Source organism: Choloepus didactylus, chromosome 10, assembly GCF_015220235.1.
Source record: "Choloepus didactylus isolate mChoDid1 chromosome 10, mChoDid1.pri, whole genome shotgun sequence".
Lineage (NCBI taxonomy): Eukaryota > Metazoa > Chordata > Mammalia > Pilosa > Megalonychidae > Choloepus > Choloepus didactylus.
In genome coordinates, this window is record NC_051316.1 from 94,732,818 (window position 1) to 94,758,229 (window position 25,412).

The 25,412-nt window shown below is 39.2% G+C and overlaps 2 protein-coding genes across 6 annotated transcripts; one reads left to right on the top strand and one right to left on the bottom strand.

Moving 5' to 3' along the window:
* Positions 1–299: 299 nt before the first annotated feature.
* ZBTB34 (zinc finger and BTB domain containing 34) lies at positions 300–24,321 on the bottom strand. Of its 5 annotated transcripts, none has more exons than XM_037797707.1 (3): positions 24,277–24,310; positions 21,143–21,263; positions 301–4,148 (listed from the first exon to the last, which is right to left on the bottom strand). In XM_037797707.1, the coding sequence occupies exons 2-3, from the start codon at positions 21,172–21,174 to the stop codon at positions 2,621–2,623; spliced, it is 1,560 nt and encodes a 519-aa protein (XP_037653635.1). In that variant the 5' UTR covers positions 21,175–21,263; positions 24,277–24,310; the 3' UTR covers positions 301–2,620. The 5 variants fall into 5 exon arrangements, with proteins under 5 accessions (XP_037653638.1, XP_037653634.1, XP_037653637.1 ...); XM_037797708.1 differs by lacking the exon at positions 24,277–24,310 and adding an exon at positions 23,778–24,264; XM_037797710.1 differs by lacking the exon at positions 21,143–21,263 and having other exon boundaries at positions 300–4,148; positions 24,277–24,321.
* LOC119545277 (basic proline-rich protein-like) lies at positions 22,349–24,829 on the top strand. Its single transcript, XM_037850792.1, has 4 exons — positions 22,349–22,402; positions 23,676–24,071; positions 24,125–24,446; positions 24,543–24,829. Exons 1-4 carry the CDS (start codon positions 22,349–22,351, stop codon positions 24,827–24,829), a joined length of 1,059 nt encoding a protein of 352 aa, XP_037706720.1.
* The last annotated feature ends 583 nt before the right edge of the window (positions 24,830–25,412 follow it).

The window sequence follows — 25,412 nt, forward strand, 5'->3', positions numbered from 1 at the left end:
AAAGAACTCCATGTAAATAAGGTTAAGACTAACACAATGACAAGAACCAGGACATTTAAGGTGCTTGCTCCATGTGCCCTCCCCTCCTAACTTGCCTCATATACTGCAGAATGCTCTGGAGACCGCTCAGAAGGCCCCAAGCCTGAGTGAAAAGGAGGCTCCTTCCCTGAGCCTGACCTCTTATGTCCTTGATTTGGGCATTTCTTGTCACAAAACACAATTTTTTTTGCATTTAATTCTTTAACCAAAAAAAAAAAAAAAAAGAAAGAAAAAAAAGAAAAGAAAGAAAATCAAAACCAAACTTATCCTTGTAAGGAAAAAAATCACAAACATTTTACCTGAAACCCCAGAACATATTTAAAGTGGGTAAACACTTGGGGTCCAGTCTCCCCTTGAGGCACACAGCTTTAACAGAAATTGAACAAGTGCTTCAGGGAGAGAACAAACCCCTTACTTAGGCAGTTTGACGAGGAAAAAGGCATACTATATACCCGATTTAGCAAAAGCTGCTCCTCTGGAGCAGTAGGATTTAGAATATAATCTGTACGTAATAACACTGATGTGTAGTGCAGCAGTTCACATGCGAGCAGATCCTGTGTGCCAAAGAGATGCTACTGCACAGCTACCACCCCCGGGGGCTATTAAACACAAAGGGCTTGAATGATTTTTTTTTCTCAAAAACACAAAAAATGACAACCAAAAAAAAAAAAAAAAAAAAAATCCCACCATTATTTGTATTTTAAGAGCCAAAAAAGCATGGAAAACCAGCAAACGTCTATTTTTGTGTGTGTTCTTTTAACTTAACTGATAGCCCATGAAGTTGGTCTGTTCATTTTAATTTTCTTTTGGGTGGTTGTGCTGTTCTCCTGAGGAGGCATTGGTTGTGAGTTTCAGAGCCAAGGTTCTCAAACAAGAGTCTGGAGTGCTGACATCCCAACAGCAGCCTGCAGCACAAACTTGGGACCAAATTACTTACAAAATTACTCTCTGCCAGAGTATACAGTACCAACGCATTCGTGTAAAGCCTGTTTTGTATACTACAAACACACGAGAGTAAAATATAGAACTGAAGACATTTCCTAAAGTACTAATCAAACATTATTCCAACAGGACTCAGGTATATTTTCATACAGTAATGTGTTTGCCAGCACATGCTTTTGAGGTCTCTATTCAAGCTATGAACTCAAGAGAGGAAAAAAAATTGTAATCCACTGTTACCATTAGATTTCACATTTTCTACACTATACTGACCTAAAAGATACTTAACATAAAAATAGCACCACATGACAAAAAAAAAAAATGGTGACACACAGATCTGGTGACACTCAAGAGTATCTTAGAGGGCTTTTTAACTGTTGGTTTCTTTAAGCAGGAAACACTGAGAGAGTGGAGGAGCCACTGAGGCTCTCATTAGCACACACAATACTAAGATAGATATATTGCTTGCAATTCCCATAGAGTATATCTTTACAAAAAGTACAAATTCCAAGTTTCTGCAGTTTCCCTGGGAACTGCATGTAGAAAAAGTTGCCGTGCACCTGAACTGGCTGTTTGAAAAGAGAAAGAAAACAACAACAAAAATCCTACAACACTGCTTGAAGAATTTTGTAGAAAGAACTACAAATCCCTTTCCTTTAGTGCGAGTACTAACTCATTCACGGTAGAGAGTGATTCAATTTAGTTACCTGGTATGTATGTTTCTACAGTACGGAATGAAGGTAGATTTGTAAGCCAGTAAAAATAATGAAAACCACTGCTCCTTTGGGGTTGGCTAATATAACACTACAATATGTAAAAAGGTCAGCACCACAGGTCATCCAGTTTACCTACTGGACAACTAACAAAAATTCCAAATGGTTTCCAAATAGAGTTGAGTAAATTTTATGGCATTTGGTTTATGTATTTGTTATGAAGCAGAGCTATGAAAACTGTGATTTGCTTTGCTTGCTTTTGGACACAATGATTAATATATATGAAAACCCATTAACATTCTTTTGTAAGGGAAATAAAGGGGCAAAACCCTAACATATTAAGTAGGGATGAGACAGAGTCAAAAGCTCTGTTCACATTGTATTAAACTATATATTCCTCTTACATTCACCTCAACCAGAATAAAATCAATTTGAGAATGTATATATACTATATATATAATAATCACTTTATTATATATATATATAAATTGTCTAACTACCCCCTAAAAGTAATTTTAAATTAGAAAAGGTTACCCATTTGTATCAGCTGACGGCATCCTTGTCTCTCTCCATGGAAATGCACTGGTGCCAGCACACACGAAGAGAGAACGTGCCTCTTGGCAGAGAATGTAGGGTCAACCAGTTGGCATAGCTAAATCACTGGCAGATTTTGTATTAAAAGTTCAGCCAAAGAGGAATACTGTCAGCCTATGTTTTCCCTGGATATGCTGCCCTTCATGCTTTGAGCTCCTTGAGGGAGGGAGAGTGGGGAGAAGGATAAACACAATGAAGTGTTCCATCCAGAAACCTTAGAAAAACTGCCAAGAGATCAAGAGATTTCCAGATGGTTGGGAAAACCAAAGATTACAACAAAGCAAATCACAAATATGCATTGATTAATGTGCTTTGTTTGGGTACACTTTACCATCTTAATCAGGAACTTCGGATACTGTATGAATTTCCATCCGGGAATCTAGGGCCATCTCTGAGGCTGACGCATCATTTTCTAGTTTCTGTTCCACGTACACATCTGTTCTCTCAGGGGACTCAATGCGACTCCTGACTTCAGCTACTCCTGGGTGGTTTTTCCGCAGGTGCTGGTTGAGGGTACCTTGGAATGGAAAGCACTTCCCACAAATCTCACAGCGGAATGGTTTATCATCAGTATGGCCGCGGATGTGATACTCCAGTTGGTCCTTCCGTGTATACTTCTTCCCGCAGAATTTGCACACAAAGGGGGTGATTCCCATATGGAGCCGCATGTGCCTATCAAGGCTTCCTTTCTGGTTGAAGGACTTTCCACAGTAAATACAGATCAACCTCTCACTGTACGGGTACCAGTGACCTCTTGCACTCCTCTCCCGGGGACTGCTCTCATACCCGGGGTTATTCATCATAGCTTCGCTGTCAGACCCTTGCACCAAACCCTGAAGATCACTGTGCAGATGGACAGAAAGAGCCCGCTTCTGGCGGGCACGCCCTCCTCGGAAACAGCTCAGCATGGATCTGGATGGACTGGAATTACTCAAACTTCCAAAAGCTTCTGATACACCACTGGTTGGCTGTGAGGCTGCTTGGGAATATGAATATGCATGCTGTAGCACAGAACCATAGGAACCCACATTCACTGCCACAACTTGTTCCCCATCAACCATCTCGGTGTGGTACCCATCATCACCCAGGGAGGAGCTGTCGGAACAGCTGGGCCGGTCAGACTTCTCCATCTTCACTTTCACCTCAGTGATCTGGCTCTCCCTCGCCAACAGGTCTCCTTGTTCATGGTCCCCCTCTATCTGAATTTCATACTCAGAAACGCTCCCACTGCTCCCTCGGTCTGAATGCCCTTCCTCTTGTAAGCGGCTGCGCAAAGCTTTGCTGGGGGTTGTCTCCATCCGAAGATCACTGCTTGCAGTGGGTTGCCGCACCTGAGAGCAATATGGAGGGGAAATCTCAACTGGGTTGGCAAAAAAGCTGCCGTCTTTAACACCATTTCGACTTTCTGGAGTCTCTGCAGCACCGATAGTAACGGAGTCAATATCTCCAACACTGATTTTTGAATGGATGCTCTCTAAGATCTGTGTGCACTTGTCAATGACACACTGCATCTGAAGAAAGCTAGCTGCAGTTAGAAAACTGACAACATCCTTCAGCTGCAAGGACATTCTTCCAGTGTAACAAAATGAAAGCAACTGTTCAAACACATTGGGATTTTTAATCACTGATATTGACAAGCCACTCATGGTACTTAACGCTGAATGGTCCCGGAAATATGGGGAGCTGGCAGCAAGGACAGCTTTGTGGGCTCGGAATGGCTGACCCTGAATGTGGACAATGATGTCACATAGTTTCCCTTGCAGGCGGAGTTCATTTAGCTGGCTCAGAACGGTGCTGCTGTACTCAGGCACATCAAACTGAATAAAACTGCTGCTGTCCATTTCTACCGACATGAAGCGTAATCTGCAGAGAGAAAGAGTTTTCACAATTCACCACTGACTCTTCACTAAGTACAAGTGACAAAACACAAATTTGCAAGAATGACAACACCATTATAGTTTTTGTACCTTCTAAGGTCTGTCTGAGCATTCTTCCTCTTGTTTATTATTATTAGTCTTTCATATGTTAGTTAATTCACTTAAAGTCAAATAACCTAATGATCAATTAGCTTAGTTTTTAATTGTCTGATATGCAATTTAATCCAAATAAGAAGTTTCACACGTAGTAGTGCTATTTCAGCTCTGATTGAGAATTTGTCATCCTTTCAGGAAAACATTTTCCTTGTTTCATCTACTTTTATTTGAAGCACTTTTTAAAGAATAAGTAAGTTCACCTAAATATGTTCTAAATATATTTCTATTTCTAATTGGTTTCTTTTAAGTATACAGCACACTGGATACAATGGATCGCATAACAATTTTTAGTTTTGTTGTTGTGATTTGCACTTTTACCCCTTCAGTTCTGCACACCTTTATATCTTTTGGATTGGTAATTCATAGAGCAATGCTCAGTCACTTTCAGTGAAGAGTTATTTTAAACAGCAAGAGTGAAAAGTGTGATGGATGCATAAAAGCGCATCACCCTCCACTGCTGTGCACAGTTCTGACACACCTAGGACAGTTTCCCTTCTTCTTGCCTGGTATCGGCAGCACTGAATCACTCAAAACTACTGACGTTATATATCCCAGGTTTCATTCTCTGGCCAAAACACAACAAAATTAGATCTTACAATTTTATTTTAGTTTAAAAAACCCAACCAATAGAAATTTAAATACCTCCTGAATAACCACTGACTCAAAGAGAAAAATAAAACAAAATTAAACTACTGAGAAAATGAGAAACTCACATCAAACAGAGGATTTAGGGGTGAAATTAACTTTTGTCTTCCACTTAAGAATACATAAAAAAAAAGATCTGGATAGAGGGGTATGTTAGATTTCTCAGAATGAGTTTTGTATTTTTGCAACTGTCCTGCAAGTTTGAAATTATCTCAAAAATTTTTTTTTAAAGTAAAAAAAACAAAGAGATCAATAGCTATGATAAAGTAAACATAGTAAACTATTAACAATTATAGACTCCAAAAGGTGGGTAGATGGGTCTTTACTGAAAATTTATCTCAAGTTTTCTGTATGGTTGAAATTTTTCATAATGAAATGCTGGGAGTGATGGTTTGAAAACAACAACAAAACTGCAGCAGGGAAAGTCAGTGCCTTAAAATAAATAAGAATAAAAATAAATGAAATCATTCAACTCAAGAGGTTAGAAAAGGAACAACAAACCCAAAGAAGGCAGGAAAAATTAATTCAGGAAAACAGATATAATCACCAAGAAATTTTTTTAAATTATAAGATAAGATAATGTACAACTAAATCTAAGACTAAGACTTCTGGCAGAAAAGAATTAATCACGTCATTCTAAATCATGTCAGAATTTGGGTTAAAATATTTTACTCAAGGAGAAAGAATATTGTGTCCTTATTTATCTCAGATTTATGATTTGAATAACTGGCAGAACAGATTTATGATTTAGAATAACTGGCAGAACTGAATAAGAAAGAAACAGAGGGGCCAAGGCACAAATAATCTTCAGGCTGTTCACATTGTTCTAGATGCACAAAAACATTTAAAGCATCTCCATTCATATAGTGTCACTCTGATACCAGAAGATGACACGATAAAGAAGAAAACTCTCAATATCACTTAAGTAGATTTTAAAATCCTAAAGAAAATAATAGCAAATATAACCTATTATATTAAAAGAATAATATGTTATGACCAACTAAGGCTGCTTCATGAATATAAGGATGGCTATATCTATTAGGAAATATACAAATATGAAATGAAAGGAGAAAAATCATATGATCAAATCAATACCACACCAATAACGCATTTGAGAGAGTTAAACATCCTCTGAGAGTAAGGAAAAAAATAGCCAGTAAGAGAGGAAAAAACATTTTCTTAATACAAGAAACAGTATCAATGGCAAACAAAAAGCACAACATCATCCTTAAAAAGGAAACATTATGTCCACATTTCCCAAAATGCCTTTAGTAGAACACAGGCCCATAAGCCTTCCCTACTATCCCTACCTCTTTGGGATTCAAGAACACATTAGTATAATAACCTATATGAGAAGTCCTGTAGAAAAGAATTCTCTTTAACTCAGCAGTTTCCATATTCACTCAACCATAGAACTCTTCTTTCAAGGTACACATATTAATATTCCAAAGAAACAGTGTTCCCTGGAGCACATTCAAGTGAACACTTGAAGAAAAGCATTTTCTTTAAGGCCTGGGACAATGGTTGCCATCACTACTCTTACTTAATATTGTTCTGGAAGTTTTAGCCAAAGCAATAAGACAAAATTTAAATATATAGCCATTAGAAAAGAGGAGACAAAATTACTAGTGCATGCAGATGATATGATTATTCACATAGAAAGCAGAAGAGAATCACGTGAAGTAAAATCTGTTAGAATCAGAATCTACTAAGTAGAGTGTTTCAAGAATATTTGTACATAAAAAAGTTAGGAAACAAAATTACAAGAGTCACAACCAATAATAGCAACAGAAAGTACACAATACCTGGGGGAATAAACAAGAAATAGGGTCTACAAGAGGAAAACGATAACTTTTATAAGAACAAAAACATGTATAAGTGAAGAGACATATTTCTGGCAGGAAGATTTAATACTATAAAGACGGGCTCTTTCCTCAAAAATTAATTTATAGATATAATGCAGCCCAATGGAATGTTTTCTTAGAAACCTGACAAAATAATTTTAAAATTCATCTACAACATTGCTGCCTAACTGAAATGTAATGCAAGCCATGTGTATAATTTAATGCTTTCTAGTAGCTACATTTTTAAGTAAAAAAAAAAAAAATAAAGTATATTTTGATAATATATTTAGCCCAATATATCTAAAACATCATTTCAACATGTAATCAACATAAAAAATTATTAATGAAACCTTTTTTTCATGCTAAGTCTTTGAAATGTGATATGTATTTTACACTTATAGCATGTTTCAATTTGGACTAGCCACATTTCAAGTGCTCAACAGCCACATGTGCTTAGTGGCTAAGGTATTGCCCAGTGCAGATCTAGAAGAATAAATACGGAAGAAGTTTTAGAAAAAGAAATACAGAGTAGAACTCATAGATAACAAAGTGTATGATTAGGCTATAAATCATTCAGTAAGTAAGTGTTGAGTGCCTTCTATACACTAAGCACTAGGGATCCAGATGAGTTATAATTCTACCATTATAAATCGTGATAAGAGCTATGAGACATTTCATAATGGAAGAGTGGTCAGAGAAGGCTAACTTGAACAAACGGCATTTTAGATGAGACCTAAGGGATGAATAAAGGTCAGTCAGATATACGTGTGGGTGGGGTGGGGAGGAGGAGTGGCTGCAGGGAAACTTTACAGACAGAAGACATGGCTTGTACAAAGATAAAGAGCTGGAGACAGGAAGGAAGGATGTGTTAGAAATATTGTAGCCCAGCTTGAATGAGGAGCAAGGGAAAGGGCAGAGGCCACATAAGGCTGTCAAGGTAGGCAGACCTCACACCAAAATGGGCTTGTGGGACATCTCAAATCAGTGAAAAAAGGGAAAGTATTAAAATGGGTGCTTGACTACCCCACCTCCATGGTTGCTAACATGACCACAGACATAGGGGACTGGTGATTTGATGGGTTGAGCCCTCTACCATAAGTTTTACCCTTGGGAAGACGGTTGCTGCAAAGGAGAGGCTAGGCCTCCCTATATTTGTGCCTAAGAGTCTCCTCCTGAATGCCTCTTTGTTGCTCAGATGTGGCCCTCTCTCTCTGGCTAAGCCAACTTGAAAGGTGAAATCACTGCCCTCCCCCCTACGTGGGATCAGACACCCAGGGGAGTGAATCTCCCTGGCAACGTGGAATATGACTCCCGGGGAGGAATGTAGACCCGGCATCGTGGGATGGAGAACATCTTCTTGACCAAAAGGGGGATGTGAAAGGAAATGAAATAAGCTTCAGTGGCAGAGAGATTCCAAAACGAGCCGAGAGGTCACTCTGGTGGGCACTCTTACGCACACTTTAGACAACCCTTTCTAGGTTCTAAAGAATTGGGGTAGCTGGTGGTGGATACCTGAAACTATCAAACTACAACCCAGAACCCATGAATCTCGAAGACAGATGTATAAAAATGTAACTTATGAGGGGTGACAATGGGATTGGGAAAGCCATAAGGACCACACTCCACTTTGTCTAGTTTATGGATGGATGAGTAGAAAAATAGGGGAAGGAAACAAACAGACAAAGGTACCCAGTGTTCTTTTTTACTTCAATTGCTCTTTTTCACTCTAATTATTATTCTTGTTATTTTTGTGTGTGTGCTAATGAAGGTGTCAGGGATTGATTTAGGTGATGAATGTACAACTATGTAATGGTACTGTAAACAATCGAAAGTACGATTTGTTTTGTATGACTGCGTGGTATGTGAATATATCTCAATAAAATGATTAAAAATAAATAAATAAATAAAATAAAATGGGTGCTTGAATAATTTGATGTTGCTTGGATAATTTGACTAATAAAGTTATATGTCTTCTTCACAGCACACCCAAAAATAACTTCTAGAAAAGGAATTTCTAAGCACAGAGACAGATACCAGAAGAAGAAACAAAGATTTAACCTCAGAAAAAGTAAAAACTTTTATGTCTAAAAAGTACCTCTTACTAAAAAAAAAGGGGGTGGTGGTGGAAGGCAAATTATGAAAAACACTTGCAACATACATGGCAGAAAAATATAAAACTCTTACAAATCAATAAAATCCACATACAACAAGAGAATATGAACAGATGTTTTAAAAAGAAAATAACCATTAAACTTAGGGAAAAAATGTTTAAAAACATCATCAAATAAACAAAGAAACAAAAATTTACATGAGACAGTTCTTCTTTCTCAATCAGGAAAGACTTAAAAAAATGCAACCCAGCTGACAGTGTTGTTGTGAGAAGTGCAGAATGACCTTTCTGGGGTGCAAAGGTAACAAGAGTCTTAAAATGGGCATTTCCCTTCACTTGGCATCCCATATCATAAAAAATCATGTAGATACATGCAAAAGATATATGCAAAACAATGGCAACAACTTCAATGTCCAACAGTAAGGTAATTATCAAATTATAGTACATCTATATGCTGAAATACTATGTCATTATTAAAATGATATTAACGAAGAATACAAAGCTTGCTCCACAAAACATAAGTTCCATGAGGGGAAGAACTTTTCTCTGTTTTATTAATTAGCTCCCAGAGTAGTGCCTAGTAACACAGCAGACACTCAAAACATATTTGCTGAATGAATGTAATAACACAGCAAAAAATCAAGTAACAGACTGGCTTGAAATACGCATGATCTTTTGGGGTGAAGGAAATGATCTAAAACTGGATTGTGGTGATAGTTGTACAACTTTATAAATTTACTAAAAGTCACCAAATTGTACACTTAATATGGGTGAATTTTATGATATGAAGATTATACCTCAATAAAACTGTTAAATCATAGAACAGATTATAAAGTAGGCTTTTTTTTAAAGTGTGTGTGTGTTGAGAGATATCACAGATACACAGAGATAATATTGAAAGAGTACATACAAAACATTTACATTAATATAAGATGACAGATGGTTTTTACTTTCTTCTTTTTACTTTTTTGTATTTCCCAAATTTTCAACAGTAAAGATGCATTACTTAGAATAAAAAAAAAAAAAGAAAATACAAAATATTTTCAAATTCCTACTAGATGATAATCTGGCAGACACTGCCAGTGGAATGTAAACTAATACAAATACTTTAGAGGTCAACTCCAAAATTATGACTGTATATCCCCTGTGACCGAGCAATTTCAGTCAATGGAATTTACCACAGCATTGTTTATAATAACAAAAGATTAGAAACTAAATACCCAGCAACAGGAGCCTGGTTAATAAACTATGATATGTCCATGTAAAAACTACTAGACAACCAGAAAAAATAAATGAGGAAGGTCTTTTAATACTGAAATGTAACAGTCACTGCTAAATGAAAAAGGGGAGATGCAGGACAGTATACAAAATATGCTATTTGTGTAAAGAGATATGAAAACCCACACACCACTGTGTCAATATATATATATCCAAACATATTACCTTGATATATATGTGGATATGTATAGAATGTTTCTGGAATGGTGCACAAAATACAAGTAATGTTGACTGCCTCTTGGGAAGGGACCAGGGAAGGCCTGTCAACTTACACTGAGTCTTTAACTTTTAAAATTTCTAAGCCATACTTATTAAAAATAAGAAACATTAAAAAAAAATTTAGAACACCTCATCTGAGCTTTAAAAAGGTAAGGAAAGATCATAATTGTTAAGAACATGAATTTGAAGTCAGATCTAGGTTCAAATGCTCACTGCTTCCCACTTGTAAAATCTTGGGCAAGGTACTTCATAACCTTTCTTAGTCTCAACTTCCTCCTTTAAAATGAGGATACTAGTCCTTGTCTCTTAGTGCTGTCATGATGAAAATATATACAGGAATCACTTAGCACTTGGTACACAGTTTTCAAGTTCAGCTACTATACACTTTTTTTTAGGGAGACAGGACAGTATAATAGAGAAAACTGGCTTTGAAGCTGGACTTGGATATGAATTCTGGTCTGTTACTTTCTAACAAAAATAAGAACACCAAACATTTAAATTGCTCTGTGGCCTTGGATAAGTCAGTTTACTTCAATTTCCTTATCAAGAAATGGGCTTAGAAGACCTATTACCCAGCATGACAGCTGTGATAATTAAATGAGGGAAATTTATGCAATTACTATGTTTAAGTTTACACTGATCAAGTACTTACCTTGTGCTAAACATCTTATATGTATTAATTAAATTGATCCTCTTAACAACTCTGCAAGCAGATACTAGGATTTTTCTCATTTTACAGATAAAGAAACTGAGGAACAGAGGTTATGGCTCTTGTCAAAGATCCCACAGCTAATAGATGAACTTAGACTGGCTCCAGAGGCCATGTTCCTAACTATACCAGACTGCTTTCTAGATTCGCAGATTACTGCCTGGCACCTAACAAGTGCTCACAAGTTACCTATTCTTGATATTATTTTCATGAAACACTGATGTGTAAATAGTGACTTCAAGATTAAAGAGCAAAAGAAAGGTGAGTTCAAGCCTTTTACAAGTACAGAGTCCTAAGCAAAAACCAGTAAAGGAGAGCAATAAAGCATTTCTGAAATAGTCCGCAAAACTGAAAACAGCTGCACAATGAAGCGTCTTCCTCCCCTGCTTGTCTGTTTATCTTCTCTGAAGAAGAGAATCACACTTGAAAGAAAATTACTGAGGAGAAAAATGAAACACCATGATTAACACCTAAGAAAGGGATTCCATTTTTCTGCAAAATGAGAAAGGAAGTACTTCACTGTCCTCTCCCTAACATTAACACTTCGTTTCAGCAGTGACAATGAGATTCAAAGACTCCTCCCTAAAGCTGCTAACAAGCAACACTCCTGAGTAAGAGGCTTCTTCAAGACTGACACATAGTGAATTTGCAGTTAAGTCCTAGGCACATTATCAGGCTAAAAGGAGCAAAAGGCATAATTAATCACAACGTTTACACTCAATGAATGATGTGATTTATCAGGCCCAGTGGTCTGGAGATAAAGAAAGTCAGAACCTTCTGTAAGGACATCAAGTTCAAATATAATCCTCCACCACTTTGTATGGGGCAGTTTCCCAATGCTGGGTCCTCACTGGTTTACCCTAGGTCTTGACTTCTCTGCATAGAATGACAATGGGCCTACACCTAAGTTTGACTCAATTTTTAACTTTTAGCTTTAAATTAAATATATGTTTATAGAACTTAAAATAGTAGTACAGAAAAATATAAAATGAAAAGTAAAACTTTTCCCCAACTCCCTCCCTTGTCCCTCTTCCCAAAGATAATCATTTGTTAGAAGTTTCAGGTATTCTTTCAGAGAAAATTTTAAACATATATTAGCATAAACGTTCTGCAATCCTGCTTTCAAAATCTTTATTTATGAGACCTCAAAAAAAATCTTTCCACAGTATCACACACTCATCTACCTGATGATCTTTTCCAACTTCATAGTATTCAACGGATGGCTGTATTGTAATTTACCAATTCCAAATTACAATTACAACCAATTCCAAATTGATAGCAAAACAAAAAAAAAAAGGCAGGAAACAATTCAAATAGCCATTACAAACATAAAATGGCTATATGTATGTTTCACATATCATGGCTTTTTAAAATATTTTGATAAGTAAATCTGTAGCCACAACAGCCAGCAAAGAACTAATGGGTTAGTTTTTCATGTCAATCAGTAATGCCAAATTGCCCTCCAAAAGGTGACAGCAATTATCCTTTCAGCAACAGCATGTCCCCCAACATAACTGCCAACAATGGAGATTAAACTTTTTCATTTTTGCCAAATTGATAGGTGAAAACGGTATCTCATTGTTTTGATGTGCACTTAAATATAAATGTTGATCATCTTTTCTCATGTTTAACAATTTGCAAAGTTTCTCTTTAAACTGCTTATTAATATTCTTTGCCCATATTTGCCTGTTAATGAATTGTCAGAGTTCTTTGTAAATTAGGAAATTAGCCTTTTGCAAGTATTAGATTTAAGTTAACCACTAAATGGCTTATTGACTGGGGATTTAAATCATTTTCCCTAAATTTTTTGGAAATATTCATTCAATAACAATCTCCTACATGCACAAAACTGAAGGAAATTCAAAGATGTATAAAAGTCCCAGTCTTGCATTTTGATATAGGCTTGATGCAGATTCTTCCCAACTTAGAGATGTGGGAATGGGATGCATTTTTGAAAATGCAGAGTAGTGATTTATATTCGTTTTTCCTTTAGATTAAGTTTGCAGCTGCTTCAGAAAACAATTATGAATTTGATTATTCCACTCACAAAATAACATCTGAATTAGTATTCTCTAATTCAGCAGATTAGTCATAGGTCTTTAAGTAATATTACATTAGGTAAAAACCTCAAACTAGAAATTTATGTGGCTATATTTTAATTTTAAAAACAAGCGTATATAAGCTGGATATTTTTCTGCAATACCATTAATACTTATTTTAGCAATACTTATTTTGTTGGATTTTTTGAAAGGTATACTCTGGATAAGAACGTGAAATACTTCTTTTAAAAAACAGACATGGAAAGGACTTGGTTGAAATGGTTTGTTAGGAAAGTTCGAAACTGTCAGCTTCTCAACTTCTTCACAGTCCAATTTCAACCAGTGCTCATTCAACCAAGGGAAAGACACACTTCCTGATTTTTAAATTTCTTTAATGTCTTACTTTTAGAATTTCATACTTTCATAAAAAGGAAGAATAATTTCACACTTGTGGAAGCAGCTTTCATCTCATACGCACCTCTCATGTGGCCAGTTGATGAGATTCTGCCACTGCAGTTCTCAGGGGCGGGTTCTGGGAAGTTTCGCCTCTGACGTGTGCAGTCCTGATATTCTTCCACTTCCATGTGCCCAGCCTTCCCAAGCCAGCCTCAATAATTGCTAAGAGTGGACCAATGCTACCTTCCAGCACACTTAGCCTTCTCCTTTTACACTACTTGGGAAAGTTCTTCTAGCAGAAGCAGCAGCAGCATCTTTAATAACTGCCGTTTACTGAATGTTTGATACATTAGGTATGTTGTAAAGGTTCTACATGCATTATTTCTCTAAATCCTCTTGGCACCTACCAAGTGCTCAAAAGTTAGGTAGTAACCAATAAGATAGGTAGTATTACCATCATTTTAGAGGTAAAGAAACTGAGGCTTCAAAAGGCTGATTTTCCCAGGGCGGTTTCAAAGTCTACCCATCTAGAACTCCTTCACAAGAATTCCATATCTCTTGTTTATTTTGCTCTAGGGAGAATAGCAGGGCCAGCAGAGGAAGGTAGGAAAGAGCTGAGGAAAAAGCACAGTGAAAAGAAGTGTTGCCCAAGGTTACATTCCTGCCCTAGGGCAGCAGCCAGGGAAAGGGAAAGGTGACAAACATCCTCCTATTGCTGCCCAGAGCTCCTACTTCTGTCTCTGTGAGGAAGGAGATGAAGTGAAGGGATCATTGCACTTTTTTTCTAGATCAAAATCACCAATAGAGATAAGAGCTGTGAACAGAAAAAAAAGTCCCAGGTGGCCCTCCTATTGATGAGTGTTATGCCTTCCACACTCAGAGCTTTTATTCTCTTTTCTCCCTCAGAGCCCCTTACCCTGGTTCATTTTACCTGCTTAAAATAAAAAGCTATATTTATATGTCATCTCCTCAAATTAATTACAATCCACTAATTTAGGCTCAAGTAACTGGTCCTTTGGTGTTTGAAGGTGAAAGTCATAGAGAGCAAATGCTGCCAAGAAGACACAGACGTCAGCACAAGTCAACAGAATCCAAAGCAGCATGGAGACAAGTGTTCAAAAAGCAAGAGCAACTGGGGGGGGGGGGGGGCGGGGGGCAAACCAGTACTGACCAGGCAGCAAGGAAGCCAAGTCTGAAAGCCCAGTTAACAAGGCAGGCAAAGGCGAGGGCCGAGGCAGAACCATGAGGAATCAAGAGTGAACAGCTTTGGGAAGAAAATGGACACATACTAATGGGAGTTAAGGCAGACTGAGCTACTGGAGGAAAGGCCACTTACACAGGCACCTTGGGCACAAGCCACAGGGGACAACAGTACTGTCCTGTAAATTACCATATAAGCCAGCCTGGGACATTCCTCCCTATGACCTGAAGTAAAAAGAGGGGTTCTAGAAATAAACATGCATGCATGCTTTGAAAAGATCATATGACAACAGCCATAGTAGGTAAAGCTGCTTGAATTCTTTGCAAGTTTCCACTTGAAAAAAGCTATAGAACACATCACCATGCCCCATGCATCAAAAGGAGATACTGCTAAGAAATGGAACAAACAAGGAACGATGCCCCTAATTCAGGTTCCAAAGCTCATAGGAGGTAAAGCTGCTTGAATTCTTTGCAAGTTTCCACTTGAAAAAAGCTATAGAACACATCACCATGCCCCATGCATCAAAAGGAGATACTGCTAAGAAATGGAACAAACAAGGAACGATGCCCCTAATTCAGGTTCCAAAGCTCACTGAGAATATAACACATCTTATCAAAGAAGTTTTAGATCAAGAGAGCCACTTTGCAAACACAGGGAAACCAGATGACCATAAAACAATGGCAGATCCTGAGAAGGGTGAACAGATGCCAGTTAATCAATACTCTGTTCTTTCTATCTTCCCACTCCTCCCACTAAGTTTGAGCAAAAGAGGAAAAAGTCAATGACTACCCTTACATGTGATACCACGACACATTCACATAAAATAAACGTCCAGTTAATGGAAAACACACCTCCCTGAGTTTTCAAAGGTGTTGCATGTTTACCGATTTCTTATAAAGCATCAGGGAATGTATGGAAGATCCTATTATTTTCCAATTTATGTCATTATATTCTTAAGCCAGTAGTTTTTAAACGTTTGCTTATCATCAAAAAATCACTAACAGAAAGCATGGGTGGATTTATTTACAATATTGACATAAGGAAGGCTTTCTCAAGCATTATACAAATCCTAGAAGCCATAAAGGTAAAGACAAATACATTTGACAACATGAAAGTATATGACAAAAAATACCCTTCCCCCCAAACAAGTCAAAAGAGAAACAATACACTGAGGAAAAATACATGCAACACATTTAACAAAGGATACTTTCTTAAGTCCTTAATTTATAAAGCAAACAAATTGGGCTAACACAAACAACCCAGTGGAAGAATGGGCAAGGAACACAAACAATTCAAAGTAAAAGAAAAGAAAAATTACAAAATATATATGAAAAGATGTTTAACCTCATTCATGATTAAAGATGTGAGTTACAAAATTTATAAACAGAAAACATTTTCACCTATTAGACTCAAACACGTTTTAAAACAGCTGGCAAGTGTAACCCTTGGGTTAATTTGGTAGGTAATATCTATCAAAATATAAAAGGCATACTCTCTCTCTAGCTAAGCCAACTTCGCAGGTGAAATCGCTGCCCTCCCCCCTACTTGGGATCTGACACCCAGGGGAGTGAATCCCCCTGGCGACCGATGTGGAGTATGACTCCCAAGGAGGAATTCAGACCCGGCATTGTGGGATGCAGAACATCTTCTTGACCAAAAGGGGGATGTGAAAGGAAATGAAATAAGCTTCAGTGGCAGAGAGATTCCAAAAGGAGACGAGAGGTCACTCTGGTGGGCACTCTTACGCACAATATAGACAACCCTTTTTAGGTTCTAATGAATTGGAATAACTAGCAGTAAATACCCGAAACTATCAAACTACATCCCAGAACCCACGAATCTTGAAGACGAATGTATAAAAATGTAGCTTAAGACGGGTGACAATGAGATTGGGAAAGCCATATGGACTATACTCCCCTTTGTCTCGTTTATGGATGGATGAGTAGAAAAACGGGGAAAGAAAAAAAAAGGGCACCCAGTGTTCTTTTTTACTTTAATTGTTCTTTTTCACTTTAATTTTTATTCTTATTATTTGTGTGTGTATGGTAATGAAAACATCAAAAATTGATTTTGTTGATCAATGCACAACTATATAATGGTAAGGTAAACAATTGAATGTATGCTTTGTTTTGTATGACTGCATTGTATGTGAATATATCTCAATAATACGAATAAATATATATATATATATATATATAAAAGGCATAACTTTTGGATCCACAATTAACTGCTACTAGGAATTGAGCTTACAAATAAACAGTACTTGCAAAAGAATGCTAAGATACATAATAAGGATGTCCACTACATTTTTCTTTGCTATAGCAAAAAAAAAAAAAAAGGTGAGCGGGTGGATTAAGAACCTCAAAATCCATCAAATGAAACTGTTAAAAAATAAATTCAACAAATGAAATACCACCCAACCATTAAGAGAGAAATATGTATGCTCAAATGTGGGAAAAAAGCTCTATGTGAAGTCAGCCAAAAACAGCAAGATATAAAACAATGTGTACGTATATACATAATCCTTTTTGTGAACATTTTTAATTTTTTTTTATTTTGGTAATACAGATACAACACAAAATTTCCCATTTTAACCACTTTCACTTGTACAATTCAGTGATGTTAATTACTTTCACAATATTGTGCTGTTATCACCGCCATCCATTACCAAAACTTTTCCATTACCTCAAACTCTGTGGCCATTAAGCAATAGCTCCCCATTCCCCTCCTCCTGGCCCCTGGTAACCTGTAATCTACTTTCTGTCTCTATGAATCAGTTTATTCTAAGTATTTCATATAAGTGAAATCATAAAATATTTGTTCTTTCATGCCTGCTTATTTCCCTCAAAATGATGTTTTCAAGGTTCACCCATGTTTCCACATATATCAGAATGTCATTCCTTTTTATGGTTGAATAATAGTTCATTGTACGTATATACTACATTTTGTTTATCCATTTATCTGCTGACGGACACTTGGGTGCCTCCACCTTTTGGTTACTGTGACAAATGCCACTATTAACATCAGTGTGCAAATACTTCTTTAAGTCCCTGTTTTCAATTCTTTGGGGTATATACCTGGAAATGGAATTGTTGGGTTATGTGGTAATTACATGTTTAACTTTCTGAAGAACCACCAAACTGTCTCCACAGCTGCTACACCATTTTACATCTCCACCAGCGACGAAAGAGGTACCTATTTTTCTGCATCCTCTCCTACATTCATCATTTTCCATTTTTTTAATAATAGTCATCCTAGTGGGTATGAAGTTGTATCTCATTGTGGTTTTGATTTGCATTTCCCTAATGGCTAAATACACTGAGCACCTTTTCATGTGTGTATTTGTCATTTGTGTATCTACATTTCTTAAAAGAATAAATATATGCTGTTGTATCTATAAAAATGTTTCTGGAAGGAAATGCATGAAACTATTAACAGTGATCACTTTTGGAAAGAAGGACTAAAGGCTGGGAGAGGGAAAGGAAACAGAGTTTATTTTATACCTTTTGAATTTTTTAAACACATAGCTTATTAGACTCACTAAAAAACAAAGGCATGTAGATTTTTATTTAAAAACATGTAATTTTTTAAACACAAGAATCTAAAGGAGAAAGGCTGCACGTGGACAACTACTGTATAAAACAAACAATTACAGGGACAGAAACAAATAACTGACTATTTTTGACCAAAGAGATAAAAAAAAAAAATAGAACCAAGAAAAACTTCATGGTGGAAACTAATATTTGATAGCGTCTTGTGTTTCAAATGCAACAGAAAGAACACTACAGAGAGAAGGGATAGCAGGAGAAAAGCTCAGCAAAGATTTTCTAAATGTACGGTGTTTAGGATATAGCAAATAGGCCAGGGCACAGGTACAAGGAATGACATGGGAAAGAGGAGTGCTGCAGTAAAAATGTCCCTGAATACTAGATAGAGAACTCAAACCAAATTCTGGTGGCAATGGATTTGAACATGAGTCCAAAGAAGGAATCATCAGGACTTAGAGACTGAGGGAGGATATCCATTCTGGAAGGCAAGTTAGTTTAACCTCAGACAAGTTGAGTTTAGGTTGCACTCAGGGCATCTGTGTAGCATTGTCCAACAGGTGGTTGGAAATAGGAGCGCTAGAGAAATGTCAGACCTGGAGATACTGATTTGGGAGTGACAAAAAATTGTACTAACAGGATAGTAGGTAAGATGAGGTTACTCATGAAGAGAAAAAGAAAAAAAAAAACAAGTTGAGAACAGATAATTATGATATCATCATATGATATATCATAACATTATCTGACGAAAGGGGTAACATCCATACCCAGCCCTCTCCTGAAAACATCATTGCCAGAACTGACTAGTATCTTTAAGTTGAATTCTGCTTATTCATTCTGTATGCTGTGAGGAATATGAACAACAAAACCAGATCCTAAACACGTGACATCCTCTCACACTGCTGATCACCTTGAAGGGAACCTAAAGATGGGAAGGGATCTAAATATCATCAGAGCAAACCATCTACCTGGGCCTTGAAATGCCTTCTACACCATTCTTGCGTAATGCCCTGGAACTATTTCCCCATAATGACAACCAGAACAAAAGCAAAGGTGTAAAAACTAAGCAATTAGAGATGTGAGATGTGCTGACTTTTTGAGCCTCCACGTGCTAAGGGCAGGGACTGTATGCCCAGAGCACAGCAGTATGTCTGGCACAAAGAGGATCTCAGCACAAGTCTGCTGACAGCTGATTCAACTTAAACCAAGCTGGTGACTCAAAACCCACCTCCTACCATCATAGCTACACCCTCACTCAGCTTTCAATTTTTTTGTTGAAGACCCAAGAGATGTAGGCTAGTCTTTGCCAGCAGGCAAAAACTAGTGAGGTGGTTTATTCCGACCTAACCTACAAAAACTCTAATTTGCTCCACAAGATGCTACATTTTATTTTAAAATATCCAGTTACATTTCTAAGAAAGGAAAGTAAGGTTACAAATTTGGAAGTTGTTTAAAGCACCAGGAGGTACCCATTACTCTCAATCAAGATGCTCATGATTCTAAACCCAGATTTGCACCTGCTGGCTTCAGTCGCTTGCTGATACCAGAGACACAAATAAAACTAGGTGTTCTCTATCAGGCACTGAAAACCTTAAGATCCTTAATTTTTATTCTCATACAAAAAGTCATTTAAAAGGCCACAGATTAAAGCACTGGAGATGACAGGCATCGTAACAGCAGTAACAACTATATAAAAATAACTTTTCTAAGGTGTTTCTGCCTGGGTCTAGATCAATACTAAAATTGAACTGCCATGAATTACAATCAAATCCTTTACAAGGCAGAAGCCAAATAACACCAGGGCTGCATAAAACATCCTTGTGCTACTGAAACCCAATGCAAGAAAAAAATAAATAAAATGGCATTCTGTGATGGATATTCATGAAGCACTCATCCTAATTTAAAAGAAAACAAGTCTAGAGTTCTTACTGCATTAATTCATGTGAGCCTGAAAGAACATTTTTATCCAAACTGTTACATTTCCTACTAAGGCATTAACATTCTCCAGGTCTGCTCAGATACACTGCTAATTCTGAGACTGTGCCATTTGTCTTGCAGTCCATGCCGTCAAAAGCCTCTTCTGAGCTTTCCTAGTGGGAGAAAGAATGGCCTTTCTCACCTTACTAGCATGGTTTAAGGACCAACAATTACTGAATTCCTGTATGCTAAGTAAGACTTTTACCAGCTCACTAAATCTTCATGACAATACTGTTAGATAGATACTGCAATAATCCCCATTTTACAGATGAGGAAACAAAACTCAGAGAGACTAAGAAACTTACCCAAGGTCACATAGCTGATGATTGGCTGAGCCAGGATTTGAACCTATATTTGTCAGTCTCCAGAGCCAGATTTTAGAAAAAGAGAAAGATTTTAATCCAGACATACTGGTGAAATGCAGGGTTTTTTTTTCTGTTGTTGTTATTGTTTGTTTGTTTTTCTTGGTGTCAGATTCTTATTGATCAACTTTGAATGGAAAGAGATTTCTCATTTAAAGATGTATCACTACGCCAACAAAATCAGGCTGTATCTGACAGTCATAATTAGGGGTCACAATATGTTGTACTTTAAGTAAGGTTTGCAGCCATTCCCCTGCAAAATGTCCATCCTTTTACTTCTGTCAGTGAAGCAGGCAAATAGATTTTCAAATTCTAATCATGTTTATTACACAAATACAAGCACTTGTTTCAGGTGAAAGAATAAGCTTTCTTAAGATAAAGAACTCAAAATGTTAAGGAGTATCATCTTATCTGCTTACTGCTGGCATTTCAAGGGGCACTGGAACTGGAAAACACATTAAGTACAGCCTCTTATGACAAAAAGATTAGAAAAGCTCACCTTGAATTGCATTCTTCCATGAGGTTTTCCATGCCATCAAAATCAACCAGAAAATAACCATTAGAAATTAAACTGCATTCAGTTGATGACCTTCACTAAGCTAAATTCAGCAGTTTGTCAGCTACAAAACATTAAATGGACACAATTAAGAAGTTTAAAAAAAAATTAAGCAGAATTTAAAGTAACCTGAAAATTACAGAGAATAAAACAAATAAAACATACTAATGCCATTCTAGATTTCATGACACCGATATTTTTGACAAGTGCTTCAACTGGAAAGTAGAAGTGGGATACAGACACATGCAGAAATCCACAATTCAGTGGATACACACAGGTCCAACAACCTAGCATTTAACCACCTTGATAAATTTACACTTTGATAAATAATAATGATCACAATGATAAATGTATTAAGAAGTCATTATGTGCTACAAATTTGCTTCCTCCTTCATATACTTACTTCATTTTAAACCTCATAGCAATCTTATGAAATGGATTTTATTATCCAACACCTACAGATGAGAAAAAGGAGGCTCAGAGACATTATACAAATTGCCCAAAAGTTCACAAAGCTAGTTAACCTTGCTGGGATTCAAACTCAAGTCTGTCTGATTCCAAATCTGATGTTCTTTCCCCACAGCCTCCTACTGGGGAATTACATTTTTTCTTTTTCCATTAACAGGATTACATTTTAATGCTTCAGACATTCATTTCATGCTATCTGCACCCTAAGAATGAAAGCTCAAAGCATCCACCTTGAATGGCAGCATTAAGCATAATATATGAGAAAGGTGAAGACAAATAAGTTTCTCATTAAAAATAAAAAAGAGAGTCACATTTAAAAAAATTGTTTACCAACAAAAATCAGCAAGTATTTATCACTGAATCCCTATTAGAAAAGCCCCACCCCAGTACTAGATGCTATAAGGGCTCCAAGAGAAGTATAAAGACACAATACCCTCAAAAAAAAACTCCCACTCCAGTTGGAACAAGAACAAGTTAAATAATCAAGGAAGGAGTGCTGAATCCTGGGCTGCAGATTCTGAGTGCCACAAAGGCATGGGGGGTAGGGCTCAGGGAACACTCTCTGGAGGAAGTATATCTTCAGCAGGGGCCTAAAGGAAGTGAAGTGAGAATCTGCACAGAGAAGAAAAAGGCCAGTACTTCAGAAGGGAGAAAAACAGAAGTAAAACCCTACAGGCAGTAATGAACTCCCTTCTGCAGGAGACAGACTTGGAGAAGGAGGAGCAGGGAATTAAGGTTCGGATAGGTGTGGGGTGGCCAAACCAATAAGAGCATTGAAAAGACAGGCTGGGCAATAGCTGGACACCTTGTGGCAGGCAAGAGGACATTACTCACTTTGGAACAGTGGTATAATTGCCATGCCTCCTAGCTGGTCTCCTGGCCTTTATTTCCTCTCCCTTCCCACCAAATTATTATGAATCACCCCTTGTCTCAAGTTACTCCTAATGCTTTTAGAATAGCGTCAACTTTGCCCTAGTGTTCAAATCTTTCAGAAAATGGCCCCAACCAATTTTTCCTCCTACTACCCTCTTAGATGAATTCTTTTCTGCAACTAGACTGGTCTATTCACTAACTCCATATAATCACTGGGCCTGATGCCTCTTTTCCTATCTGAACCCTACTCATCCCGTAAAACTATGCTCAAATCCCCACCCCCACCCCCCACCTCCACCCCCACTAAACCCTCCATGACCACTATGCCTCAGTGGCTTCCAACTCTCCTTCCTCTTAATTCTACAGCGCACTGCCTTGTGTCATCAGTCAACTACCTTTTCACAGGTAATGTCTCATCACCCAATGTAAAGCTGCTTGGGGGCTGTAAGTGACCTTCTACTACTTTCCCCTTTAGCTAACAGAACAGCATCTTGACATTTAATAAGCAAGCAAGCACTCTCTTTTTTTTTTTTAACTTACTATAGGAAGTTTGGCATTAGCATAAAGGAAGGATGGGTGTGTGTGTGTGTGTGTGTGTGTGTGTGTGTGTGTGTGCGCGTGTGCTGGAGTCAGAGACCAGCTAAGAAGCTGTTCCAATAATCCAGATGTGAAGCAAAGAGGGCTTGGGCTGGGGAACAAAGAGAAAACTGGCAAATACAAGCAACAGAAAATTTTGCATGCAAAAAATTTGACAGAATGTGACTGACTACTACCAGGAACAAAATTAAGGGATGACTTATGATTAAAGCAACGTTTAGAAAACACTTCTTGGAATCAGTCTATAGCCTGTCTGAAACAAACTGCATTAAACATCTTAAAAAGTCCATATTTGCAAAGTCTTCAGTTAAACTCCCCAATTTCTTGAGACAGGGACAGCCCTTCCAATTTGAGAAGTACACAGAATGGCAGAGCTGGAAAGACCCTTAAGGAACTAATCTAAAAACCTCGCTGATCAGAGTGGGAAACTGAGGCCCAACAAGGAAGAGACTTGTTCAAAGCCTCACAGAGACTCCCAGTCTAGTGCCACCCTAAGGCACAGCCGCCTAGCTTAGATGGGCACTGTTTACACCCTCAGTCCGGCCCCAGCCCAGCCCTCCGTAATGGCAGGACTGACCGAGAGCGAGTGACCATGGAGACGCCCGAGGCCAAGCATAACGCGCCGCCGCCGCCTGTTTACCTGGAGAAAGGCAGCGGTAGGGCAGGGGCTTCGCAGCAGCCGCCAGCAGGGCCAACCCCGCGGCCGGCCCCGGTTCTCCAGGGGACTCAACCATCCGGCCTCGCTGTACAATACGGAGCGCCGCCCGGAGGCGCGAGGCCCGAGGCTTGGAAGCCAGGGACCCAAGACTCCCGAGACAGAGGCTGGGGAACCCGGCGCAACTGCCCGAGTCCGACCCTCGGCCCGGCCAGCAAAGCCCGGACTCCAGGACCTAGCACGGGTGGCCCCTCGGAAACACGGGCCTGGCCCGAGCAGGTGCCCCGGGCCTCCTGACTCCGCCCGGCCTCGACTTCAGCCCATGCCTCCAGCCCACCCTCCGGCCCGCCGGACTGTCCAGGCACGGAGGCGCCCGCCCCGCCGCGCCCAGTGGGAGCCGGACAGCTGCCTGGGGCTGCCACCGGCCCTGCTGGTTCTCCCGCACCTCGACGGCCGTCCACGACCCGGGGCAGGCGTGCCTCACCTGCCGAGAGCGCCGCGCTCACATCGCCCGCCCGCGGCGCCCCCTCCGCGCCGCCGGCGCCAAGCCCGTCACCGCAGCCCCGGCTGCCGCCCAACCCGCGCCCCCGCCCCCGGAAGCGCTCCCGGCCCCGCCCCCTCGGCGCCAGCGCTTCCGGGCAGGCGCGGAGGAGGGTGATGTTGAACCGTGCTGGGCTCTGACCCCAGGCCGGAGTTCCGGACCCTCGCGGCGGGCGAATGGATGACCCTGATATAGACCCGGGAACCCAGTCTCCGGGAGCGGCCGCGGCTCTGTGGACCGCAGCCTTCCGCCCCATGCCCTCTTCGGCGCCCCCTGCTGGCTGGAGGAGGGTCCTCAGCGGAGCGCGCCCGGGGACTCCCGGAACCGATTGGCTGGGAAAGCAGTACCCTTGACCCGCTGTCATTGGGGACCTCCGCCCACCCCGGCGCTGCCCGCTCCTTTCGACACTCTCAAGCCCGCAGCTCTTCCGGCGCCCGACCCTCACCCGAGCCACGCCGGCCGGGCAGCCGAAGGCAGTAAGGTGCAGTGGTTATGAGCGCGGGTCTGGGGACTTGCCTTACAGGGTCATTTAACTTCTGACCTTGGGCATGTTTCCTCTCCCTCAAAACGGAGATAAAACTTCCCAATTCTGGTTATAAAACCTCAATCACATAGTAAGCCTCAAAAAAAAGGTGCATTTTCAGACCCCCTAAGACACCCTCATCTCCACATCCTGGGGTGAGATTGGCAGCTGCAACCAGCATTTTCCTCTCAGCCTTGGCAAATTAACAACCTTTGAATAGCCTCCTTTTGCATTTTGGTGGACTCCTCAGCAGTTTGGCAGAGGTTTACTTTCCATTTTCTGAATGTAATAAAAATTTTCGAGGAGTCAAAGATACCTGCTCCTCTTCAACATAAAAAGTTGAGACTTCCTGATGCCACCTCATCCCTTGCCAAACGAGAACTCTTCTCTTTAGGTTCTGCCGGAGTAGTCATCTTCCAGTAACAGCTACCTTTGTCATACTCTGCAAGACACTGTGTTAACACTTTATGTACATGACGTCGTGTAATACACGACCCCAGGGAGTAGTGATCTAATATTATCCCCATTTTATCAAGAGGGTACTGAGATTCAGAGA